Consider the following 24,626-nt stretch of genomic DNA (forward strand, 5'->3'; position numbering starts at 1 on the left):
CAACTACACGTAGTACAGTAAGTTGAATTGAAACAAACGTATATTGCAACATATATTGCACCTTTCTAATTTCACCATGATATATACATATAGATCAAACATTCTGTCCGTAGCTTGAAGCCGGAAATTAACAATTTATGTGATGTTCAGCACCCGTTGCGTCTCTTTCTATTTTAAGAGCAGTATGGTTGTAGGTGCATTCCGTTTTAGGCCGGAATCAGACTATATACGCATACGAAACAAAATTATATTTGCGCACAACGCGATTGATCAATTGATAAATTAACAATTCGCCTATTATCAGTAACAGAAGATTCCCAATATTAAAAAATAAAGATTAATTACTTCAGAGGAAATTGATTGATTCCGTTATTTTTTCACATTTTCATTAAGTTAATAAAAATAGAATGATAAAGACCAGACTCTTAAGAGTCTTTTATCATTCTATTTTTATATTAACTTCTTATATCATTCGATCTATTTTTATTAACTTAATGAAAAATGTGATAAAATAACGTAATCAATCAGATATCTAAACGCATGGAAAAATTAGAAAACAAATAACGCGTTATATAAATTATAAATCTATTACACACAAAATCAAATCATTCTATTTTATACGTTCCGCTCGTTCTTATTTTCATTTTATATTTAGCGTAACGCATGGAAAACTGCATCTCCGTCTGTATTTCGGCAAGATCCGTAATAATTAAAGACTCGAAAGGCGAAATGACGATAATCGGATCCTCGGATCTCAACTTGCAAAGTAGATTATACATTTAAATTTAATTCCTTAACTTTGAAAAGCGTCGATTAATCGATCGACTTTTGCCCATCCCAATCGACCCTCCATCCGTCATCGTCGCTCGTACGACGTGGGACGGTGTTTCCTCTGATTCCCCGTTTGAAACATTCATCCGTGTTATGCTGATTTTTTACATTCGGAAAACTAGGACGGGAAGCGATTGGCGGTGTTGACGAGATCGGGCAATAAGCTTTTATGCTTCGTGGGAGACGCTCGCTTGTGTTTCGAGATGCGTCTTGATGGTCCAAGACTCCGTATCTCCCATCTCGTCAACGTTTTACGATCTCGTTCGTGATTTCGACGATCTCGAGATCATATCGTGATGTATGTACGAAATACGTAAATATCACGCACGTAGAGCCGTAGAGATACATCCTGTCGTTTGAGGGGCACACTTAACCTCCCGGTTGTCGCTGCATCTTGTCTTCCGGAAGACAACGGTACGAGGGCGGCGCGATGACGACCGAGAAAGTCACTCTGGGCGACGCTCTGTCGAACGTCGACGTGCTCGACGAGTTTACGTTGCCGGACGAGCAACCCTGTATAGAGGCTCAACCATGTTCCGTTGTGTACCAAGCGAACTTCGACACCAATTTCGAGGACAGAAACGGTTTTGTGACGGGTATCGCCAAGTATATAGAAGAGGCGACTGTACATGCAAGCCTGGTAAGCTTATTCTTTGATTATAAACTGACGTGCGTATAATTCATTGTTAATTGGGATAAACTCTTGTTTGTAATATTTAGAATGAGTTGCTGGAAGAAGGCTTGGAGCATGCAGTCATGTTATATACTTGGAGATGCTGTTCACGAGCAATTCCACAGCCAAAATCTAACGAGCAGCCAAACCGAGTGGAAATCTATGAGAAAACAGTTGAGGTGTTAGCACCTGAAGTGAACAAATTGCTAAATTTCATGTATTTTCAAGTAAGCTTAAACTGCTCTATGTTGTTATATTTATTCTTTGTTGCTGCAATAAATTGCACTAAAACTTTCTATTTTACTTTCACTAAACTTTAAATATATATGTCTATTTCATTTTAAATACAATTACCGTATACTAGTTAAGCTATGAAGAACAGATCCTATTTTACTTTAAGTATGAAGGTATATTAGTTCGTACATAAAGAACAGACTTATGGTAACTTCGGCCAAACTGTGATCAATCAAAAAACTTAATCAATTGATCCAACATAGATTTTTTTATTGGTTAACATATGAAAAAAGGGACAATAAATTATACAGTTAAAGATGAGGCTTTAAGTAATTTTATCAGTTAGATTAAATGCAAGTTAAGTTAATTAGAATTTGGCTTTATATATTGCATACATGTATATTTGTGCATATTTTTATTTCAGAGAAAAGCGATTGAGCGATTTTCAGGGGAAGTTAAACGATTGTGTCATCACGAGAAAAGAAAAGATTTTGTATCTGAGGCATACTTGTTGACCTTAGGGAAATTCATCAACATGTTTGCTGTCTTGGACGAATTGAAAAATATGAAATCTAGCGTAAAGAATGACTATTCCACATACAGGAGGTGATTTATGAAAAACAAGATTTTATTTTTATCTTTTTAATTGCACTTGTTCTTAAATACGCTTTGCTTAAAATTTTTTAGAGCTGCACAGTTTTTAAAAGTAATGTCGGACTCTCAAACACTGCAAGAATCTCAGAATCTGTCAATGTTTTTGGCAACACAGAATAAAATACGTGATACGGTTAAAGAAAATCTCGAGAAGATTGCAGGATATGAAGAATTACTTGCAGATGTAGTCAATATCTGTGTTCATATGTTTGAAACTAAGATGTACCTTACGCCTAACGAGAAGCACATGTTGGTGAAAGTAATGGGCTTTGGTTTATTTCTAATGGACAGCGAATTATGTAACATCAATAAGCTGGACCAAAAGAAAAAATTGAAATTGGATAGAATCGATAGAATCTTTAAGAACTTGGAGGTAGTACCATTGTTCGGAGATATGCAAATTGCACCGTTTAATTATATCAAACGTTCAAAGCACTTTGACGCTTCAAAATGGCCACTGTCTTCGTCGTCAAATAGCATAAGTCCGCAAGCCGATCTTATGGTACATCTCCCTCAAATTAGAGAAGATCACGTAAAATATATTAGTGAATTGGCAAGGTATATCTTGTTCATTGTCTCTTTCGTGTTAACTTGGTATCTGTTTTTGTGTTACAACGTTTCATAATTGTATACAGATATAGTAACGAAGTTATTACAACGTACAAAGAATGCCGAAGTGATACAGAAAATCGAGATACTGCGGAACTGGCATTACGTGGATTACAATTACTTTCGCAATGGACTAGTGTTGTAACAGAACTGTACAGTTGGAAGCTACTGCATCCTACTGACCATCACATGAACAAAGAATGTCCGCAAGAGGCTGAAGAATATGAAAGAGTATGATTATTAATCTATTATTATATGTTTCGTAGTATTTTACATTATTGTCATGTTTATTGATTAAAAAAAATTATTTTATTAATACCATTCTTCTTATACAGGCTACACGATATAATTATTCTGACGAAGAAAAATTTGCCCTTATAGAAGTTATAGCAATGATTAAGGGATTGCAAGTATTAATGGCACGAATAGAGACTGTTTTTATTGACGCGATACGTAGGAATATATATGCTGAGCTGCAAGATTTTGTACAGCTTGCATTGCGTGAACCTTTAAGGAAAGCTATCAAAAATAAAAAGGATTTGATTCGAAGGTTAGAGCATAAACATATTTAAATATGGTACAAAAAGTTTAGATTTCTTTTTCACGTATAGTATGTAATACAAGTATACGATACATTATATGTATGTGTAAGTGTAGTTTATAAAAATTATTTAATAGTTAAAATAACTTTAAAATTAAAAAAATAATCTCATATGTCATTTCTTTTATCTTTTTGTTTTAGTATAATTGTTTCCGTTAGAGAAACTTGTGCGGATTGGCATTTCGGAGTAGAACCACTCGGAGATCCCGCTTTAAAAGGCAAAAAAGATCCAGATAATGGGTTCGGCATTAAAGTCCCGCGAAGAAACGTTGGTCAGTCTTCCATATTAATACATTGCATATATTTATTACTTATATGTCGTTATTGACTTTGGAAACTCATTACGATGAAATGAAATAGGACCGTCTTCCACACAATTGTATATGGTGCGAACCATGTTGGAATCGTTAATAGCCGATAAAAGCGGTGGGAAACGCACTCTGAGGAAAGACATTGATGGCCAATACCTTGTTCAAATCGATCAGTTCCATAAAACTAGTTTTTACTGGAGTTATCTTTTAAATTTTAGTGGTAAGTAAATGAATATTATTTTCAAATTCACAATTATTTTTTTATTTTGAAAACTCTCTTCTTTCGTAGAATCTCTACAAAATTGTTGTGACTTGTCGCAACTATGGTATAGAGAATTTTATCTGGAAATGACAATGGGTAGGAAAATACAGGTAAATAATGTTAATTTTTTAATTTTATTAAACACTCTCAGCGTAATTTTAAAATCTCCGTATAATTTGTCGATTAAAAAAATCAATAGCTGTATATGAACAATCGTATTCATTTAATTTGAGCCGTGAGTGTGTAAAGATCTTAACATTCATCGATGGATGGATATAAATTTTGGGATTTGTTTTAACACCTTTCCACTGGCTTGCATATTGAAGTTATTATGAAGCTATAATTATGAAAATAGTCGTTTCTGTAATTTATTTCATGATTAGAAATGCCAAGTACGTCATCAGCATAACGAAGAGTGCAGCGACCTAATCACCATGGAGAAACGCATTCAGGTATTTCCCATTTGCTGTGCGTACGATAGATAATCAATATCATGTCCAAAACATGCCGAAAACTGTAAAGTTTCCACATAGATGCCACATAGAAATACCATTCGTTTTATATCCAAACGTTTAATCGAAAAAATGTTTCAGTTTCCCATTGAAATGTCTATGCCATGGATATTGACTGATCATATATTAAGAAGCAAGGAACCGTCAATGATGGAGTAAGTTTTTATATCAGTAAAATGATTGTCAATATGTATGTATGATAATAGTGCTTTTTATAAATTAGAATGCGCACATACAAGTTTGTGTTCTATAGTATTATATAATCATTCCATGATATATCATTGCTATTTTAATTTTGCAGATATGTTTTGTATCCACTGGATTTATATAATGACAGCGCCTTATACGCATTGACGATATTTCGCAAACAATTTTTGTACGATGAAGTGGAAGCCGAAGTGAATCTATGCTTCGATCAATTTGTTTACAAACTTAGTGAACAGATTTTCGCGCATTATAAGCAACTGGCAGCCAGTATTCTGTTGGACAAACGATTCAGAGTGGAATGTGTAGCTCTCGGAGCATATTTACTTCCATATCCCCGCGCTAATAGATACGAAACGTTGTTAAAACAGAGGCATGTTCAGCTATTGGGAAGAAGTATCGATTTAAATAAACTTATAACACAACGCATTAATGCGGACATGCAAAAATCATTAGATTTGGCCATTAGCAAATTCGAATCCGGCGATATAACTGGAGTCGTGGTAAGCACGCGTGTTTACAATATTTGCGCTGTAAACAAGCATCTTCCAATTAATCGATAACTGATCCGGCAGGAGCTAGACGGATTGTTGCAAGTCAATCGCCTTACGCATAAGCTTTTGAGTAAGTGGCTCGCGTTAGATGAATATGATGCTATGTTCAGAGAAGCGAATCACAATGTTCTAGCCCCATACGGAAGAATTACTCTTCATGTATTCTGGGAATTGAATTACGACTTTTTACCAAATTATTGTTACAACGCCGCCACAAACAGGTATACATAATGTTGCATTAAGTACATTCTGGATTATTGATTTGATATTACTAATATGTGTTATTTGGCAGATTTGTCAAGTGTCGCGGTCTACAATTTGTACAACCCGTTCATAGAGATAAACCGCCTCAAATGTCGCACCATTATCTCTGGGGTAGTAAGCAGTTAAATCTGGCTTATAGCACTCAATACGGACAATATACGGGATTCGTCGGTCCGCATCATTTTCGTACGATATGTAAGCTTCTTGGGTATCAAGGAATAGCTGTGGTTATGGAAGAACTCTTGAAGATCGTTAAGACCTTGATCCAAGGAAGCCTGCATCAGTTTACGAAGACTTTGATGGAAGCCATGCCTAAAGTCTGCAAGCTTCCACGATATGATTACGGATCTCCCGGAGTTTTAGGCTATTATCACGCTCAGTTGAACGACATTGTGCAATATCCAGATGCTAAGACTGAATTGTTTCATAATTTTCGCGAATTTGGCAATACGATTCTATTTTGTCTCTTAATGGAACAAGCTCTATCGCAGGAAGAAGTGTGCGATTTGCTACACGCAGCGCCGTTTCAGAATATTCTGCCGAGACCTTACTGCAAAGGTAAGGAGCAGTATGTGTTACTTGGCGTTATAAGCTAATTTGAATAGAAATGAAAAACAGCTCTGCGTGAAATGTTTATTATTTACGTATGCAATTTTCAGAGGGAGAAAAACCCGAAACGAAACAGAAACGATTAGAAGCGAAGTACGCGGCTTTACAAATTGTTCCAAACGTAGACAAATTAGGTACCGCTAAGGTAAGTGATATACGACGTATCTCTTCAAAGTATAGGTTGTATTTTTTCGATCTAATCTATGCACGATTTGTTATTTCAGCAAGCGATGATTGCCAGAGAAGGAGATTTATTGACACGCGAACGATTATGCTGCGGCTTGTCGATATTCGAAGTTGTGCTCAGCAGATTACGGAGCTTCTTAGACGATCCTATCTGGGTCGGGCCACCACCAGCAAATGGTGTAATGAATGTGGACGAATGCACGGAATTCCATAGACTTTGGAGTGCGCTTCAATTTGTATACTGTATTCCCGTCGGTGATACTGAATTTACTGTTGAGTTAGTATAGCACTTAATATAATGTAACATAAGTTTTTTTTCTTGTCTATCGACAATATAACAACGATTGCGATTCTTCTCTTTTGCAGAGAATTATTTGGTGAAGGTTTGCATTGGGCTGGTTGCGCTATGATTGTCCTTTTGGGCCAACAACGTAGATTTGAGGCACTTGATTTTTGCTATCACATTCTTCGAGTGCAACGCGTGGATGGCAAAGACGAGAATGTTAAAGGAATAGTAAGTAATACAATATATATAATATATATTAATACAACAATCTGCTCACATTTAAGCTAAATATGTACGTGATTTATTCTTAAAGCATTTGAAGAGGATGGTGGATCGGATTAGGCGATTTCAAGTATTGAACTCACAGATATTTGCTGTGTTGAATAAATATTTGAAAAGCGGAGACAGCGATGCGGCAAGTGTGGAACACGTACGCTGTTTTCAACCTCCGATACATCCTTCACTGGCTCATGCGCAACAGCATTATCATGCACCTGAATATTTACGCCAAATAAATCATCAGTAAATGATAACCGTAAAACAATTATATTTTGCGTCCTGATTGTGTCAAAATGCAATTTGAATAGGACTCGAAGAAACGATATTATTCCTCGCTATTTACGGAGGAACATTTCTAACTAAAAAGTTTCATATATTTTATATCACACCTGTGTCGAAATATCATTTGTACTATCTATTTAATTCAATTGCTATAAATGTTTACAAAAAACCGTTTTTTACAATTGAGGTAAGATTTATGGAACTACGAAAAAAAAATGCAAAAACAATTTGAAAATTTAATCTATTCCTAAAGCACGCCAAGATTTTAATTAATCTATTTAATGATACGTATATTATATGCGTATACATCTAGACGGACTTATATAATACTACTGCTTTAATAGTTTATAACAGAACTGATACAATATGATAATATCCTAGATATAAGTATAGCAATCTATCAATGTAATAGAATATGTTTGAACTTATATTTTGTAAGATACTCCAAGTTTAATCAAAACAAAGTATTATATATTAATATTCATATCACATAAATTTGTGTAGTGTTCATGTACCGATAACTATGTATAAAATGCACACATTTTGTAACACTACTCGTTTATCCATTTATTTCGATATGTTGAACGATATCGGATGAATTATTTCAAAACGATATGCAAGGATTTACGTTTTAATGATTAAATAGTACAGAATATGTTAAAATATTTTATTATCGTTAAGATTACAATTCTGCAAAGAAATCGGATCGATTATGAATTTTACTACTAGGAAGATTGTGTTCGAGCCATTTTCGCTTTTCACCTTTTTTGGGTTCGGTGACATTTAGGGTCTCGAAATATTGTACATTCCAGAATTTGATATCATTATCATGCGAAGAGGATGCTATTAAAGTCCCGTCATTACTGATATCGAGTGTCTCGACGGAAAAGTTGTGTTGTCCAACTATGCCAAGATGACGATGAGGAAACAAACTGGTTGCCCTGTTTATTGTAAGCGTGTAACGTAACACAAATATCGTATAAATGATACAATCTTTATATATTATAAAATATCGTATGATTCTGTCTTAATCGCTTACCTAACTATTCCATCTTCTTCACCAGTTATCACTACGTTTTCCGTAATGGGAATCATACAATTAATTGCCTTCTTTTTGACACTTGGAAATTCATCTGAATGTAGTCCAAATTCTCCCCAATTATATACATACATTTTTCCTTTATTACTTGCCGTTAATAATTTACTTTCCATTTTAAATAAGCCAAGACAGGTCAGCTCGTCGTCGTGTTCCTCGGACTGTGTGCGACACATGTATAAAATCGACTTAGTACTTTATAATAGTATGATTACTAAATCATTTGTATATTTTATAATACCTGTACATGCAGTTTTCTTTCAGGTATGTTTATAGTCGTCAGACAGTCACCACTAGCACAAGCTAAATACTTGGCGTCTGTATTGGTTATCATTGAACTGATGTAATCTTCTGCCTCCTTTATAGAAAATATTGGCACGCTTCCCTTTTGCCTGAGATCCCAGACTTGAAATATTTTTTTTTATACGTAAGATATTATATTGATTTGGTTAATTAGAGTTTTAAAAGAGATATTAATTATCATTACGTTTTACTACACCGTCGTCGTCGCCTGTTACAAATACATGCTCGTTGATAATCGTCATTGTGTATATAGGTTGCCTATAATTGGAAAAACGAATAAACGCATTAATATCGATATAATTGGAAAAATGAAAAAAACGCATTAATATCGACATTTTAACATTAATAGGTATCATATATGGATATACATACTCGTGAGCTTTGTCGTACAATCTGACTAGTTGTTCCGTTTCTACATTGGTTATCGCTATACACAGATCTTTTCCAGTTGAGAATAACAACTGTCCATCCTCACTAAACTCAATATCCCGGCAAGCTTTAAGATGCAATTCTATGGTCGATACGAGATTGGTCTCTTCATTATTATATTTATACCTAATACAAAAAAATAGATTAAACATTTTCATTGGAACTAAAAATGATTTAGATCAAACTCTAATTAACTTATTAATCCATACCTGCACTACTTTGTTAACATGGATAGAATTATTAAATCTCTTATTGTTTGATATCAAGGATAGAATTTTGAGTAATCTATTAATCCTTAATACATATGATGATTTTTTAGTCCTTTACTACATATAAAGATCATTCGTGTTCTGGATTAATTTTCATCTCTTTTACAAATAAGCAAAAATTATTAAGAAATTATTAAATATATTTTAACAGTATTTATAAAGTCGTGTATTTAAAAGAAAGAATAGAGACCATTATCTTAGTCAATGCTCCTAGTATTTCAAAGAAAAGAAATGCATAGTATATGAATGATTCAATCATGTTGTGTACTAAGAATTAATTAAATTAATCACATGTTAAATTATAATTTTCAATCGCTCTAAAATATATTCTAAAATATCAAATTTACATGAAAACATCTCCCGTGATACTGGCTACGCCTATAGTGTCCAATTTAGGATGGAAACATATATCCGTTATCATATCTTCCAATGTAATAGAGGGTGGATGATTCCTATGCAGTTTCTTTGCATGTAATATAGCTTGAACAACTTCATCTGCATCTGAATTAATAGAGTCTTCATCATCATTGTCTTCATTTTGCTGGGATGGCCCATCTAGATGAATTTGAAAGATTTTTTTTTTAAGATAAATCATATTTAACTTATTTTATAACAATTTATATGAAATGAGAATTAAAAAAAAAGGAATACCTGCTGAAGTAGATGTCGAGGCTTTTGACTTCTTAATAACAGGAATAGTATCATCATTGCTATCTGATACAGATTCGTTTGTTGAACTCTCATCATCACTGCTTGTATCCTGGTTTGGTATCCTATCTATACTCATATCACTATCATCACTATGAACATCGTTAGACACTAAATTACCTGCGAATCAATTATATATTTATAATATTTGAACATAAAAGACAAATGTCTACAAATATTGTAATAATTATAACATCACTGGTAAAAATTTTTCATATAATTTTTCAGAATTTTTATACAAATTAAATTAACAATTTTATAACTTTTTAGAAAAATTCTCAAATTCTTTATATAAATTGGAACATTTCAGAAGAAGTCTACATCTTTTTTAGAATTCTTCATATACATGAATTTTGAAATATTCAGAGATTTCTAAGATTTCTATCCTATAAGTTCTGATTGAATCTTATAAAATCTGAACAAGTTAAAAGGTTACTTTTTCAGAAATTATAGAATGAGAAAATTAAAAATCTTAGAATATTTTAGAATTCATATATATATGAAAAATTCTAAATAAAAATATAGACTTTCTCAGTATTTCTGAAAGTGTTTTAATTTCTACAAAATTTTGAAAAAAACTTTTACTGTGATATTACTTATCGATTTACCTGTTTTCCAGTGCATCCTTAGAAAAAGGTTATCACACCGCACGAGGAACTCGAACTGCGCGGAACAGAATACGGAATCACGAATCACGAATGAGGTTATGTTCGAGCTACAAGTGTCAAGTAAAAAAATCAGGAAACTGGAAAGATGCCTGGCGTACGCAGCTATCGTTCGTTTGCTCCTTTCCCGACTTCATTGATCGTTGATACAAAATAACAATTATGAAAATAATGCGATTGACTTGGAAGAGTACGAGATAGATTCGACGTACTTGTAAATTTCGTAAATATCACGATTCGCGATTGATTATATCTTAACCTCAAAAGACGAGTAAAAAAGGTCGGCGAAGATATTGTTTGTCTCACGCGGCTCGCGAGTGAGAAATGCGAGATGTATCCCGCGAACCACAAAACTATATTCGTGCTAGATCACACGCCGTATTTTGGCATCTCCACCGAATCCCCGCTGGAATTTGACTTTCTGAAGAGCAGAAGCCAGAACCTAATCCCGCTGGCACCGGTCTGCAAGTCTTTATGGACCACCAGCGTCGAAGCTTCGTTGGAGTACTGTCGCATTGTGTGGGACCTCTTCCCCACAGGCAAATTGGTACGAAAAAAACAGACTATTTCCCAGTTAATATTTCGTGCAAAAACAAACCGGCTAGCAATTGTTACCGTCATGTTGCCATGATAATAGCAGAAATATTGTTGAATTAAATTTTTGCTTGCAGATTGTCAGAAATTGTATTTGTATTTCTGATAACAAACAATAGTTGTTGTAATTTTATCGAAATATTGCTATACGATCATACATTTTTATTAATCATACATTGTCATATAAAGTTACTATACTCAATTTGTGTTTTTTTTACTTGCAATATTGCATTAAATGAAAACTCACCTTGTTGGCAATTGAGTTGCAACATATTTTAGCAAGTTATCAGAAATACAAATCAGAAAAATACTGGCAAAATATAATCTGAGGCTATAATCTATAGATGCTATCCAATAAGGGACACAGATAATATAACACAGTGAATTATTTTAATTTAACAACATGGCTGTAATAATTCACTGTGTTATATACTGTCATCTGTGTCTCTTGTTGAAAAGCATCCTACGATAGGTAATCATATATAAGATCTGTTCTTTTTAGCTGAATTTATTCATTTTTCTTTTTTTCCTTTTTCTTTTCAATGTTCATTTTTCTTCTTTTTCTTTTCATATTGAAAAAAATAAACTATACAGCTAAATAGAACAGACTTACTTTTTTTATGATAGAACAGACTACATTAGTTTATGATAGTCTCTAGTATTGTTAATGTTGTCCTTACTATCATTATTTTTTCAGATTAGATTTGTTGTAACCGACCGTGCAGCTTATGTGCTGAATTCATGGAGTCCACTACAGCAGAATTTGAATCATGCAAGTTTCCTTTTCAAATTTCTATATTTATGGAGTAATGAATATCTAATTAATGAAATACAAATATCTGTGATTATTGAATGGAATATATTTCTTTGCTAGTATGTGTTTAATTGGAAAAATAATGGAACTGATTTTACTTTTAGATAATGAATGGCACTGCTATTTTAGGAGTGCCAACGAAGACGCCGGAACCTGGTGAAGACTATTCAGTGATACATGGTCTGCGTGTAGCAATCGAGACACTGAATGAGTGCTCTGAGATACAACACGAGAAAAGAACTTCTTTAAACGAGAACACCAACAAATTGATAAATCGAGGCAGGGTAATATGCATCACGAGTGCACGTGATAATGGCAACATGAAGAACTTAGAGAATATATTTTTGAATGAATTAGCACAGGAAAATAAGAATGCGCTATCTTCAGATCAGTTAGTATTTTCTATAAATATTATAAATTATCATAATCATATTAAACTTTGTTCTAATTTACAGTTTGATTCCTGTTGATTATTGTCATTTAGTTATACTGAACATATATCCCAACAATATTGAATCTCAAGTCACTAGTCAAGGTCCTCGAGAGGTAAGCCTTTAATAATTTAATAATTAATTATTTTATGTCCTCTATTTTGTCATTAAAATAATAAAGCATGTTTATTAATTTTTTATAAGATATTTTTAAATATAATTTTAATTTTGTAATATAATTTTTATAATATATATAATAATTAAATTTATAATATAATATTTGTTATATTAATCTAAGAATGCTCTATTCCGTTTTTATATTTGTTGTACATATAAAAAGTAAATTAGATTAAAATCTTTTTATACAGGTATCATCATTTCTTACAGTAGAAGTGCATTCAATCAAGGCTTCATCACTTCATTCCAAGTTATCTCATCTGATTTTGTCTCATTATGATTTGGCCAGTACTACAGTGACAGGTATACCCATGAAAGAGGAGCAAAACGCCAGTTCGTCTGCCAATTACGATGTGGAGATATTTCATTCTTCAGCCGCACATACTGCGATTTTGAAAGGTTTTAGTTAAAAGAATTTCTTTTGTAAAAATCTTTAAATTTCTTTAGATACCATAAAGTTTCGTTGGTTGGTTATAGGTAATCCGCAAGATTCGGCATTGATAAAGACATTTAGACGTTTTGAGGAAGGATCGGAATATGAGACAGTCACGTTAAAGTGGTGCACGCCGCGCGGCTGTAGCGCGTCGGAGATGCAAAACTGCACGGCAATGTACCGAATCACACCAGTGGACGTCAATAGCCGACCATCATCTTGTTTGATTAATTTTCTCTTGAACGGTAGATCGGTAATGCTGGAAATGGCTAGAAAGGCCGGTGGAAAAACTATTTCCCATTTATTAGCAGCGCACGGTGGCGAGATTTTCATTCATACGTTATCTACTGCTCGAAGCGTGCTCGAGGATCCACCTTCCATTAGTGAAGGGTGTGGTGGTCGTGTTACGGATTATAGAATAACCGTAGGATGCTTTTGTAATTACTATGTTTTGTATTAAGAGAGAACTACAAATTTAATTAATTAGTCCATTACTATCAATTCCATCGTTGTTTTACTATCATGTATTAAAAATTCTACATATGTTAATTTTATACTTTTTTGATAAATATTTATTTTTTATTAGGAGTAAAATTTGGCTTACGATGTAACTGTTTTAATTCAATAATATTTTTGTTACAGGATTTTGGTACCCTCATACGAAATAACATATTAGTACCGCTAAAACGTACTTCCACTTCTAGTACTGATGGTCTAGTAGAAAAGATGAGATCAAGACTGGAACGTCATACCAAATATTGGCCTATGACTTTTTCCCGTACTCTCATGTTTAATTTAAAACATGTTTGTATATAATAATTATATTATAATAGTAGATTTAAACAATATAATTAATAAATCATAAAATATTCTGATTAATTTTTTAAATTTATTTTGATAATATAGAGAGATTTTTTATTATTTTAAAATTTATGAAAATTCAGAAAATTTAATATGTTAAAATATATTTTGAAGATCTTGTAATTAAATATTAAATTCTTCAATTCAAGAAAAATTGACATCAGATATTTTTAAATTCTTCGTATAGATAGATCCGCTTCCAGAAATAATGGTGAAGGATGAGCTCACCACGGAAGAAGTACTCCAGTGCAAACAAATAATTTTTAGCTTGCTCGGGTTAGAGGCAAAACACGAAGCCTTGCCTTTGCCAAACATCGGCGGAGGTCGCGGCGGGAAAGGAGTACGCAGAGAAGAACATTATCGTTTGTTATGGGATGAAATAGAAACATTTCTTAAACATCATGCCAACAACTCGGCCGCACATACTGAAGTCCTTAACTGTTTATTGGAGATCAGAAATAAAGACGAAAAGGACAAAGTGGAACTGGATCAGGCTCTGCGGGAATTAGATAGGTAATTAAAAAATTGAATTTGATTTGTAAATTACAATTTACTTATTGTTAAACTAAATTGAAATTTTTTAATTACTACAATGATTCTACTTTTATGTTCTTCCGTATTTTTAATTTGTTGCTGCTTCTTAATTCTAGCCTGGAGTTTATTGATAGATGAACGTCGATTTTACTACACTTTATAATAAATTCTATACAGGAAAAAAATAAAAAAGAATGTTCAGGTGTTATATAAAGTGTATTGTAATTGATATTATTTTTAATGCACTATTATAAAAGTCACACATTATAAATTTATATTTTATTATTGTTAGAGTTTTATTTTCTTAGGTAAAATTTTGTGTAAATTTTTGTTGTAAATTGATTTGTAAACAAAAACAAATGAGAATTTATTTGTATCGATGTAGGCTAAAAAGATAAAATTATACTTAAAGATCATACAAATTGAAGAATCTGAGTATAGGTTTATTGAACTTTAGAAATCTAAATAACGATCTCTTTATAGTTTCGGCAAAGAAGATGGAACTGCGAGAGTCAGCGTGATCAGAGCAACAACAGATTCACCGATGTCGCCGCCAGCGAGCGTATCGATACCCCTAACCAAACAGTTGCACAAGGGTAATATTGCTGGGTCGAGGAGTCTCCTGGACATCTGGTTGCAACGCAGCGCTCCAAAGGAGAGGAAACCGGATTTTCATGGTAGAGTTAGTAGTGATGGTCTTAAAGCGAAGTTGTATCCCAACTTGAAGGAAGTTGGACGAGAACCCAGAGAGGCTATGCTAGAGGGATAACGGAGTGCACTGCATAGAGACGCTACATGTGACATTGTAAATATAATTGTATTAGATATATTAATATTATTCAACAATATCATTCGTGACTGTACAAGATGTGTTTTATCAGTTAAAACCGAAAAATTCAACGACAGTAATTAAACATTTTTTACATTAAAAGCAAGTGTATATTTCTGGTTTGTTAGTTTATTATGTTGACAATCCTGAATTAATAATAATATATATAATTTATAAGATTGTAATTCTTAATTATTTAGAGGAAGAAAAACATTTCATAATTTTTAGACCTTTAGATCTACAATAAATATAATAGGATTTACCTAAATAATTTATAATTCCATAATATATTCTATATAGAACTGACATTTATAAAAATTAAGTAATATGAATCTTTGACAAGAATTCATGAATTTAATAAAGAATTTATATTACAAAAATAAGATAAAAAAGATTTCTAAAATTTAAAAATCTTATAGCAAATCTCTATTACAAATAAAAAATTTAGAAATAAAAATTAATAGGCAAAAACCTTAATAGACAAAAAAATAATAGTTAAAGATATATAACAAGAATTGGAAAGAAAATAAGATTATCAGAAATTGGAAAGATTATAAAAGACATACTTGGGTCTATAATACAAACGTACATACAATAAGCATGGGATATTTTGACTAGAAAATTCAGCTTTTCGGGCCAAGGATAAAAGAATTCGACGATACGATTGTCGGAGTGATCATCATCGGTCAATTTATGTTGTGCAAAGACCCACCTGCGTGGGACGAAAGTGTATCAGTGGTACAACATCATTTCCAGCTCCCTCTTCTTCCTCTACCGCTCTGCACCCCCCCCGCTGTTTTATTAGTCGACACGTCTGCCGAGTGTCTGAGCCGTCTAAGCGATACATCGACCTCTGTCGAATCTATAGTTCGCTTCGGCGTGTGCTCGGCCATGCTAATCGATAAACGTGGAAGGATGCCGGGCCGAGGGAGGAGCAAGGAGAGGAGGCGCTCGGTCGTGTTTGTTGCACGTAACTCGATGTGACGCGCGCACGATCTCTCTCAATTTGAGAGACGTAGACAGAGGAAGATACACAAACGAAAAGAAACCTGTGTATACCCGGAGATTTGGAAGTTTACAAGTAGTATAATAAGTAGTACTTACGAACAAAGAACTCTTGCAGTATTAAGACATCAAAATCTATTGAGAATTAAAAGTCTCCAACGGTAGATTTAGGAATCGAAAAAATAAAAAATTAAAAATCAGAATATATTGAGAAAATAAAAATTAAAAAATTCTAGATGCTTCTCCCCCGCGAGTTTAAGAATCCAAAGGTCTACCTGCACGTAAAAATCCTTGGGAACATCCTACACTCCTTGCCGATCCATCTCAATTCATCCTCCTCCGAAGAGAAGGTAAGAAAGTATAGAAGGAGGAAAATTATGTGACCATCAAATCGATCCATTTCAAGCGAGGCCATTACTTATGCTGCACCTTGTATAATGCAAGCCGCTAAAAGATAGACGGGTCCGCGGTGAGAGGGCGAGAGGGTTACGAGAGAAGGACGAGGTGGAGGAGGAAGAGGACGAGAAAGAGGAGGAGGGTTGCGGAAGGGGACCAGTGAGTACAAGTGCATGACGTAACGGTTCATTCATCCCGAGACAGGCGATAGAGGATATCCCGGTCAATGGTATACTTATGCATGTAAACGCGCGCATACGTGTGTACGTATGACGTACGTAAGTATGAGTATGCAGCATGCACATGTCTGTCGCGCTGCTCATTTTTTTCGGACGTACGCGCCACGTGCATGCGTGCGTGCGGAGATGAAGCAACACGTGGTAGAATGTAGAAGTGTCCGAGTGTCCGGTTTCTTAATGAACACTTTGGCATTTTTCAAACGTGCATTTTTTACACTCAAAGTTGCTGCGAAGCACTCATCTATTATACAGCTTTCTTAGATTTCCCAAATGTTATAGAGAAAGAGAGAGAGAGAGTGTCAATTTCAGAGAGTCGTTAAATACCTTCCTTTTGCTAATAATTTTATATAACACGAAGTACCTGTATACTGTTATAATATAAATTATATATATTTTGCTATTATATATAATGTGTCAATTTTTGTCATAATGTAATTTGTACTATGTTGCAACTTTTGCTTCTTAGATTTGCGTTATATTAATCTTTCAATTATAACATGGACATACTATTATACACAAAAAAATATTTACTACTTCAGCTAGAATTATAGCTGTTTTTTGTATCTGATAGAAAATTATGTATCATACGTATAGAATTTATAGCACAAATCTAAATTCTATCTCTGTCTATATGATTAGATGCAATACAATATCCAATATCGCAGTACTTGCTAGAAATGTATCTATTTTAGCTAGTTTTCGTACTTAATAACGTTATATTATAATTTTCGCCATAATTGCAAGATCACTTTTTTGAGTGTAAAACAAAATTTATTAAATCTTAATACGTATTTGTTTCAATAGCACTAACTAAACATTTGCTTGTAGTAAATAAATATTTATTCAATAAAAAAATAACGAGTTAAATCAAATTAATGATTCTTGTATCAAATATATATTTAGTAAATATTTAATTAGTACCATTCAAACAAATATTTATTAAAATTTAATATATTTTAATAATTTCTGCAAAATACGAACTTTATAAAACGTATAGATTATATATATATATATATTTACAAAGGACTTAACTCGGTATGCGTTTTCTCGTAAAATAATCATTACGCTGTTTCATCATCAGAATGCACTGATAAGAAATGCGGAAGAGCTGATAAATATGACATAAGTTGTCGCAATAATCAAAAGTAATGATATTTAATGATCACATTATCATATTTGTATAAAAAAATTTCTGATAAGTTTTTATCGAAGACACATAAACTCCTATATTCATATATTTAGTAAATGTAGACACTGATTGTTAAAGAAATATTGTTAATCGACATTAAATGCAATTTTTCTGTTCATCGATAAAAATAACTGAACAGACATAAATGTAAGAAAAACGACAGAATTAAAACCGTGACGAGATCAGTAATTTTAGCTGCAGCTGTTTACTAAACGACTATGAATCGACGATTGACGTTATATTATAATATGAAATGAGCGTGTTATAGGGAGTTATTATATGAAACACATACATGATGTTCAAATCAATGAAGTGCGATAATATGCGCTGCCTGTAATTATTTATAGCGTTTTCAATATTCTACGCCATAAATATTAAATGCAGATATACCGCCACAGCAATACCGAATACATAAATAGACGTATTAATTGTTGCTGATAGCGCAGTGCATAGTCTGCTCTGCATCACGCCATACCGATACGGGAGAGCTCAGCGTTTATATAATTGAAACTCTGGCGTATAGCTGGTACATATCGATCGCGGCCTCCGAGGGTCACTGAACGAAACGAAACGAGGGAACGAAGCGGACACAGCGCGAGCACAGAGCGACGTCCTTCCGCGCCAATAAATAATTATAAACAGGAATTTCAGCGTAAAAACGTCGACGAACTGTGTTAACATCGACTGAACGTCGTTATGCAAAAATGAGTTAATCAATCAAACAATGTAGCTTTCTGGTACATTAAGCTTAAAACGTCAAACTACATATTTCTAGCAAAGATATGTGCGCATAATTATCTTTATTTTACGTTTTTCTTTTTTAATTTCATTTAATGTAGATTTATTCTCGCGTGATAACGTAATTAATTTTCATTTTGATTAACTCAATTTTACTGTGTCTATAAAGGCGTGTGTAATGATACTATAATTTAGGAAGAAAGAAAACAAATTGTTTAATCCGATGTTAATTAAATGAGATTATTGGACAGGAGCACGTAAGCTCTTTGAATGAAAAATTAATTGATTTGGAAAACGAGGCAATATTGGAAGAAAATATCCCAATTTAATATTAATTTATATACTTTATATAGATGTGTACGTAGTATTATTTTACCTTCATGTTTTGTTTATCGCCGATAAAATATATTCCTCGAAATATTGATTAAGGTCTCATCTCGTCTATATACTTCTCTGATATTAAATTTTATTTACTCGAACGCAAAATTATTAACGGTTTAATATATTTCTTGAAGGTTTCTCTTCGTGCATAAATCTTTGATGGTGCAACGCTATTAATACATTCCTTAAAAATATTGATTTATATACATAAAATATTTCTTTTCTTTCAGTGGAAAACTATTACGAGCAGTTGATATATATATTTTTCAAAACATTAATTTTTATTTATTATAGATCGAGGTCTTTTTGAACGTGAGGATATTCGATTAGGTTGGGATTTAAAAACTCGGCGAAATCTTTGTACGGTTCACTCGGTATATGCTTCGACAAGACCAGCAGTTCAGGCTTGAATTTTTCAGAGTACTCCATGGAGCCCCATTGAGAGAACGCAGCGGCAGCATAAAACCCGGTTTCCCTTCGTAGGGCTGCCGCCCTTCAAGGCTCACGGCCGACCGGCTCTTTGTCGTCCCTTTGACGTCCCTGCAGGATGTACGAAGCACTAAAGCGAAACGCCAGGGGCGTATTGGATGGAGAAATATACAACGTGTCCCTCCGATTTTTCAAACAGCATCAAACTACGTTAGGATTTGAAACTAGCAATATACAGAAAAAAAAATGGGTTTAATTAAAAGAGAATATGGATATAAATTACACATTATACACGTAACATATATAGTGAATAACGAGTGAGATAATTTTGTGTTAAAGTAAAATTTTATATTTATAAAAATTGAAAATAATCAGAGTATTATAAATGCCAAGAAAAAATTATTATTCAGTAAAACTAATAATTTTATTCATGGAAAATAAAAATTACGTAATTTTTTTTATTAAAAAATTTCTCTATTTATTTTGTCAAAGAATTTAAATGATACATTTATTTAAAACTTTTAAAATCCTCCATTCGATACGCAATTCCAAGGTCTTTAAAAGATTTCTTATTTTTTGTGATATCACAAATTTCAGGATCTTTTTTCGTAACAAGAAATACATTGAATACTCCGAAAGAGCTATCAATCTTGTGACCTTTTTGTCAACTTCAAAAACTTCTCGGTCTGTACGAGCGAGAAGTTTTTGGAAAATCGAAAAATTGTAGAGATTCCTGCTTAAAATTGTCGAGTTAAAAGTTTCAACACACCAGAAAACGTCCGTTACTGCGCCGCAGGGCAGCTGCTCGTAGCAGGACGATTTTCAAAGGGCGACTTCTAATGAGCTCTCGCTACCCTGGCAGAGGGTCCGGGAATACTGCTGGGAGATTATGTTCCTATGCTTCATCCCTTCTCCGTCCCTAGTCCCCGGCTCTCCATCTTCACTTCGTTTCCACCTCTGGAGATTTTCCGAGCAGCCAGATAAGAGTCTTCTCCCGAAGCGATCAGATTTTTGCCTCATGCCGTAATAAAAACCTGGTAATAAATTAAACTAGATATCTTTTGCCGTAAAAAATATCAATTATTTATATAAAAAAATTTAATCTGCTTATAAACTTATATCACATTACTGTATAATTATGTTCTTAAAATATCTTATTTAAATAATTATATTTGAAAATATTCGAATAACGACATGAATGCAATTGAATATCATTCCACAACTTATTCCTTTTTCTCGATTACAGTGATGTGAACACAATCGTCTTGACCTATTTCCTTTTGTTTCTTGGACCTTACATTCTACTGAGTGGCGCGTGGGAAAAGTAACTCTGGTTTAATGTTACAATATGAATGATCCTTTACTCTCCAACGGAGGTGTTATAGAACTAGAGGAGGTTCTATAGAACTGATGTACATTTTTTTTTCTCAGGTAAGTAATTTAAATGCGCACTAGTAGATATGTATACTAGTTTATACGATACGACCAATCGATCCTTGTTAATTCTATCCAATTGACATAAATCCAATTGATGTAAAATCCCTACATTGTGACGATTGTAGCACGAAGAATTGCGTGTCTGCTTTCTGTGCCAAAAATCTAGATTCAAATTCCATCCAGAACATATCAAATTTTATTTTGACCGTCGCCTCTCGGAATGACAATTGCATGGCAAACCACCGAGAGTATCTTTGCTGAGAACTTTTTCTAATAATTCGGAATCGTTTTAAAACTGTAGATTTCTTGACAGATCACGATGTTAATAAACATTTTACTAGTACAAAAGAAGGGAATAGTATATGATAACAAAAATATAGAGTATCGTCCTACTATAACTTTGTTATCACGTTTCTCTTCATCCATGTCTGCCAAGTTTTTATTACATTATAGATCTGAAAGTAAAAAAACAATGTTGTTGTTATTATACTATTTCAATATAATTTTAACATTGATTCAATTATGTGTTGTATACAATGATTATGTAGTTATCTAAAGTAGTGAATTATTTTTGACATTTGGCTCACAATGTCGTATGGTAAATGTCATGACATACCACCGTGGCGCGGGTCACATGCACATATCGTCGCCGAACGTTACGTCACCGCGTCTTCACCGACGCGGCCGTCCACACAATCGCACTTGTGTGACCTTGTGTTTTGTATATATCATCCCTCCCTGCTTGCATCCTTCTCTCTCCGTCTCTCTCTTTCTCTCCCTTTATCGTTCCTCCCCTTCCGCACCCCGCGAGAATATCCCTTGCCTCTCCCCCGTTGCCCTCCTACGCCACATCGGCGTCACGTGTGGCATGAACAGGAGAAAGGGAGCGCGAAGAGGGGGCGGGGGAGGTGGCGAGGGGGGACAGAAGGGTGGTTTAAACGGGTGAACACGTCGCAGCTAAGGTCGCGGCGGACGTTACTAGGTCACTGGAGTGACCGCGATGCATTGCACCCGCTCCCGCCCCTCCCTCCAATCCCCCTTGTTCGTCGTCCCCCTATCTTCCTCCTGCCCTGCTTCTCCCGATGCCCTTTCTTCGATGCTTTGCCTTCCTTTGGAATCCGCAGAGGGCAGAGGGAACAAATAAGGAGATGAATTCTCCTCCTCTCTCTCGTTATCTCTCGCACGTAACAGAGCAATTTAGGGTGCATTCCACTTGACGCTCATGGAATCATTTCACCCTCGTTTATCAAATGTTAAACGAGGGCAAATAATGCTCACGAGTATCGTAAGCGTCAAATGAAAAATGCACCCTCAGTCGACAGTCTTCAGTCCTCTCGCGATCCTTGGATTATATCTACGGATATAGGTCTGTCGAGAGATTTTGTGAACTCTCGAGAATTCAGTGACGAAGTCTCATTTCTGTTGCGTTATTCTTTAACGATTGATTGTTGTCCATTTTTATCGTTGCACGGAAAAAAAGATTAGTTGCAGCAGCAAAAATTTGCGAGTGGTAGCTAAATTCCAGTCGTAACATATGGATACCTAACGTCATATTTGCGAGGTCTAATTTCCATTAGCTGTAAGGCCTAAATATTGTCATTGTAACAGACAAGCGTTTTGCTATTATGTCGATCTATTGATCATTGCAGCAAACGTTTTCTGTGTAACAGACAATTTGGTAGCAAATACAGTTTCAGCAAACCATATTTAGCCGTGGTAGAGACGATTTTCTTTTACACTGACATATCCGATAATTATGACAACTAACTTCATGCTGCTAAATAAATTGATCTGTAACAGACATACTTTGCTGTCACGTCCTTATATTAACTACAGCAACAAATTCTTTGTATGTATTAGCAAATTTCATAACTATAGTAGCTAATGCAATTTCAGCTAACAGAATTAGCTGTAGCCAGCAACATTTTTTTTTTCTGTGTGTAGATTGATTGTAACTTCGGTTTAATTTATTGTTTTATTTTTTCCTAATTTTTAGAACTAGAATTAAAAAGTAATAAATTAAATGAAGGTTAAAGTTGATATATGTATATTTATAAAAATGAACATTATTCATGGTCGATATACGTAAGTTTAAAACTTAAATCAAATTCACGAATTATGCAATGTGCTTATTCCATTGTCTTAGAATATTTTTATATGTAAAAAATTCCTTTTGATCCCCGACTAATTAGGTTTCGTACTCATGAATCGCTTTTGCGACTTTTGCGAAATTTTTAGTCATTGCATTAAAGCGGAAATTCTGTAAGAAATTTACGACGATATTGCGAAATCGGAGTGAGTTTTTTCTCTCGATGGGAATACCGTAGCCTGCTGCGCTGAAACCTCAAGTTCGAGTTCCCGCTTCGCTCGTTTACGCTTCGGCAAACCGGTTTCGACGATCTCAGCACCGATGCAAAATCGAACCTCGGTAGAACGTGCGAATGTAAATCGCATAGCTCCAAAGTACAATCAAAATTAACAACGGATGATCGGAACACCCACGTGAAATATAAAAATGTAAAATACTGTGCACATATCTTGCCTAACATTTAACTCTAAAATTGATTATTTCTTTGAAACTTCGAATTAAATTTTACAAACGAGATACGTCTTTCCAAACGAATTTAAATTACGTTGTAAAAAGATAAAATCAACTCTTTACGAATTAAGAATCAAGGTTCGTCTCACAAAAATTATTCAAGTCTCTTAATATAAACAGGGATTCATAGAAAAGTTAATTTTGCTTCCATATTAAATTCGATGAATATCTCGCAAATTAATATAAGAAATTACTATTACAGATTAAACATCTTCTGATGAAAGTTCTGAATCATGAGCATAAATTGAAGATTTAATTGTCAGTGGTATAAAAAATTTACTGCGTAGACAACAATAATTACTTCAATTGCGAAGAGAAAAACACTTCGTGTGGAGTCATAAAAACGAAGTACATGCGTGAATAGAAATAAGCCAAATTATCATATCAATATAAATCAGCAAACTGCAAGGTATCATCAATTCACCCTCCCGTATTCTATTCTACGAAGGTCAATGGCTTAGCTTTTCATTGTTCATTTGGCCTGTTTAGATGTGTGTCATTCACCTTGACTTATTCCTATTGTGCTTTTATTGCAAGCCTTGTAACATTTTCGTGTTTTTTGTATACCTCTCACACAGGAGGGTCTTTTCTTTAAATACATCTTTACGGGAAACAAAACAAATTTAAAAAAAAAAAGAATACCTGAATGGCCGAAGAAATAATAGTTAGAGAGGATCAGGAACTGTCTACAATTCTTTTAAGATTCTATTTGAAAGATT

The 24,626-nt window shown here is 33.8% G+C and overlaps 3 protein-coding genes across 3 annotated transcripts; 2 read left to right on the plus strand and 1 right to left on the minus strand.

Moving 5' to 3' along the window:
- The first annotated feature begins 1,261 nt into the window (after positions 1–1,261).
- Sra-1 (Cytoplasmic FMR1-interacting protein Sra-1) lies at positions 1,262–7,562 on the plus strand. The gene is made up of 18 exons (XM_018510436.1): positions 1,262–1,471; positions 1,552–1,731; positions 2,163–2,344; positions 2,426–2,950; positions 3,028–3,232; positions 3,337–3,551; positions 3,744–3,874; positions 3,963–4,133; positions 4,203–4,285; positions 4,559–4,627; positions 4,769–4,842; positions 4,989–5,394; positions 5,467–5,666; positions 5,738–6,267; positions 6,369–6,463; positions 6,543–6,781; positions 6,871–7,018; positions 7,104–7,562. Exons 1-18 carry the CDS (start codon positions 1,262–1,264, stop codon positions 7,314–7,316), a joined length of 3,876 nt encoding a protein of 1,291 aa, XP_018365938.1. The 3' UTR covers positions 7,317–7,562.
- A 414-nt stretch (positions 7,563–7,976) lies between these two features.
- Positions 7,977–10,788, minus strand: LOC108763128 (WD repeat-containing protein 55 homolog). Its single transcript, XM_018510496.1, has 8 exons — positions 10,765–10,788; positions 10,100–10,276; positions 9,796–10,003; positions 9,123–9,305; positions 8,935–9,008; positions 8,689–8,852; positions 8,391–8,608; positions 7,977–8,292 (listed from the first exon to the last, which is right to left on the minus strand). Exons 1-8 carry the CDS (start codon positions 10,778–10,780, stop codon positions 8,034–8,036), a joined length of 1,299 nt encoding a protein of 432 aa, XP_018365998.1. The 5' UTR covers positions 10,781–10,788; the 3' UTR covers positions 7,977–8,033.
- Positions 10,788–15,485, plus strand: asun (integrator complex subunit 13 asun). The gene is made up of 10 exons (XM_018510493.1): positions 10,788–11,018; positions 11,102–11,368; positions 12,113–12,187; positions 12,334–12,620; positions 12,685–12,775; positions 13,029–13,236; positions 13,315–13,694; positions 13,913–14,074; positions 14,319–14,644; positions 15,149–15,485. Exons 2-10 carry the CDS (start codon positions 11,153–11,155, stop codon positions 15,432–15,434), a joined length of 2,031 nt encoding a protein of 676 aa, XP_018365995.1. The 5' UTR covers positions 10,788–11,018; positions 11,102–11,152; the 3' UTR covers positions 15,435–15,485.
- Positions 15,486–24,626: the final 9,141 nt, after the last annotated feature.

This window comes from Trachymyrmex cornetzi, unplaced genomic scaffold, assembly GCF_001594075.2.
Source record: "Trachymyrmex cornetzi isolate Tcor2-1 unplaced genomic scaffold, Tcor1.1 scaffold11, whole genome shotgun sequence".
NCBI lineage: Eukaryota > Metazoa > Arthropoda > Insecta > Hymenoptera > Formicidae > Trachymyrmex > Trachymyrmex cornetzi.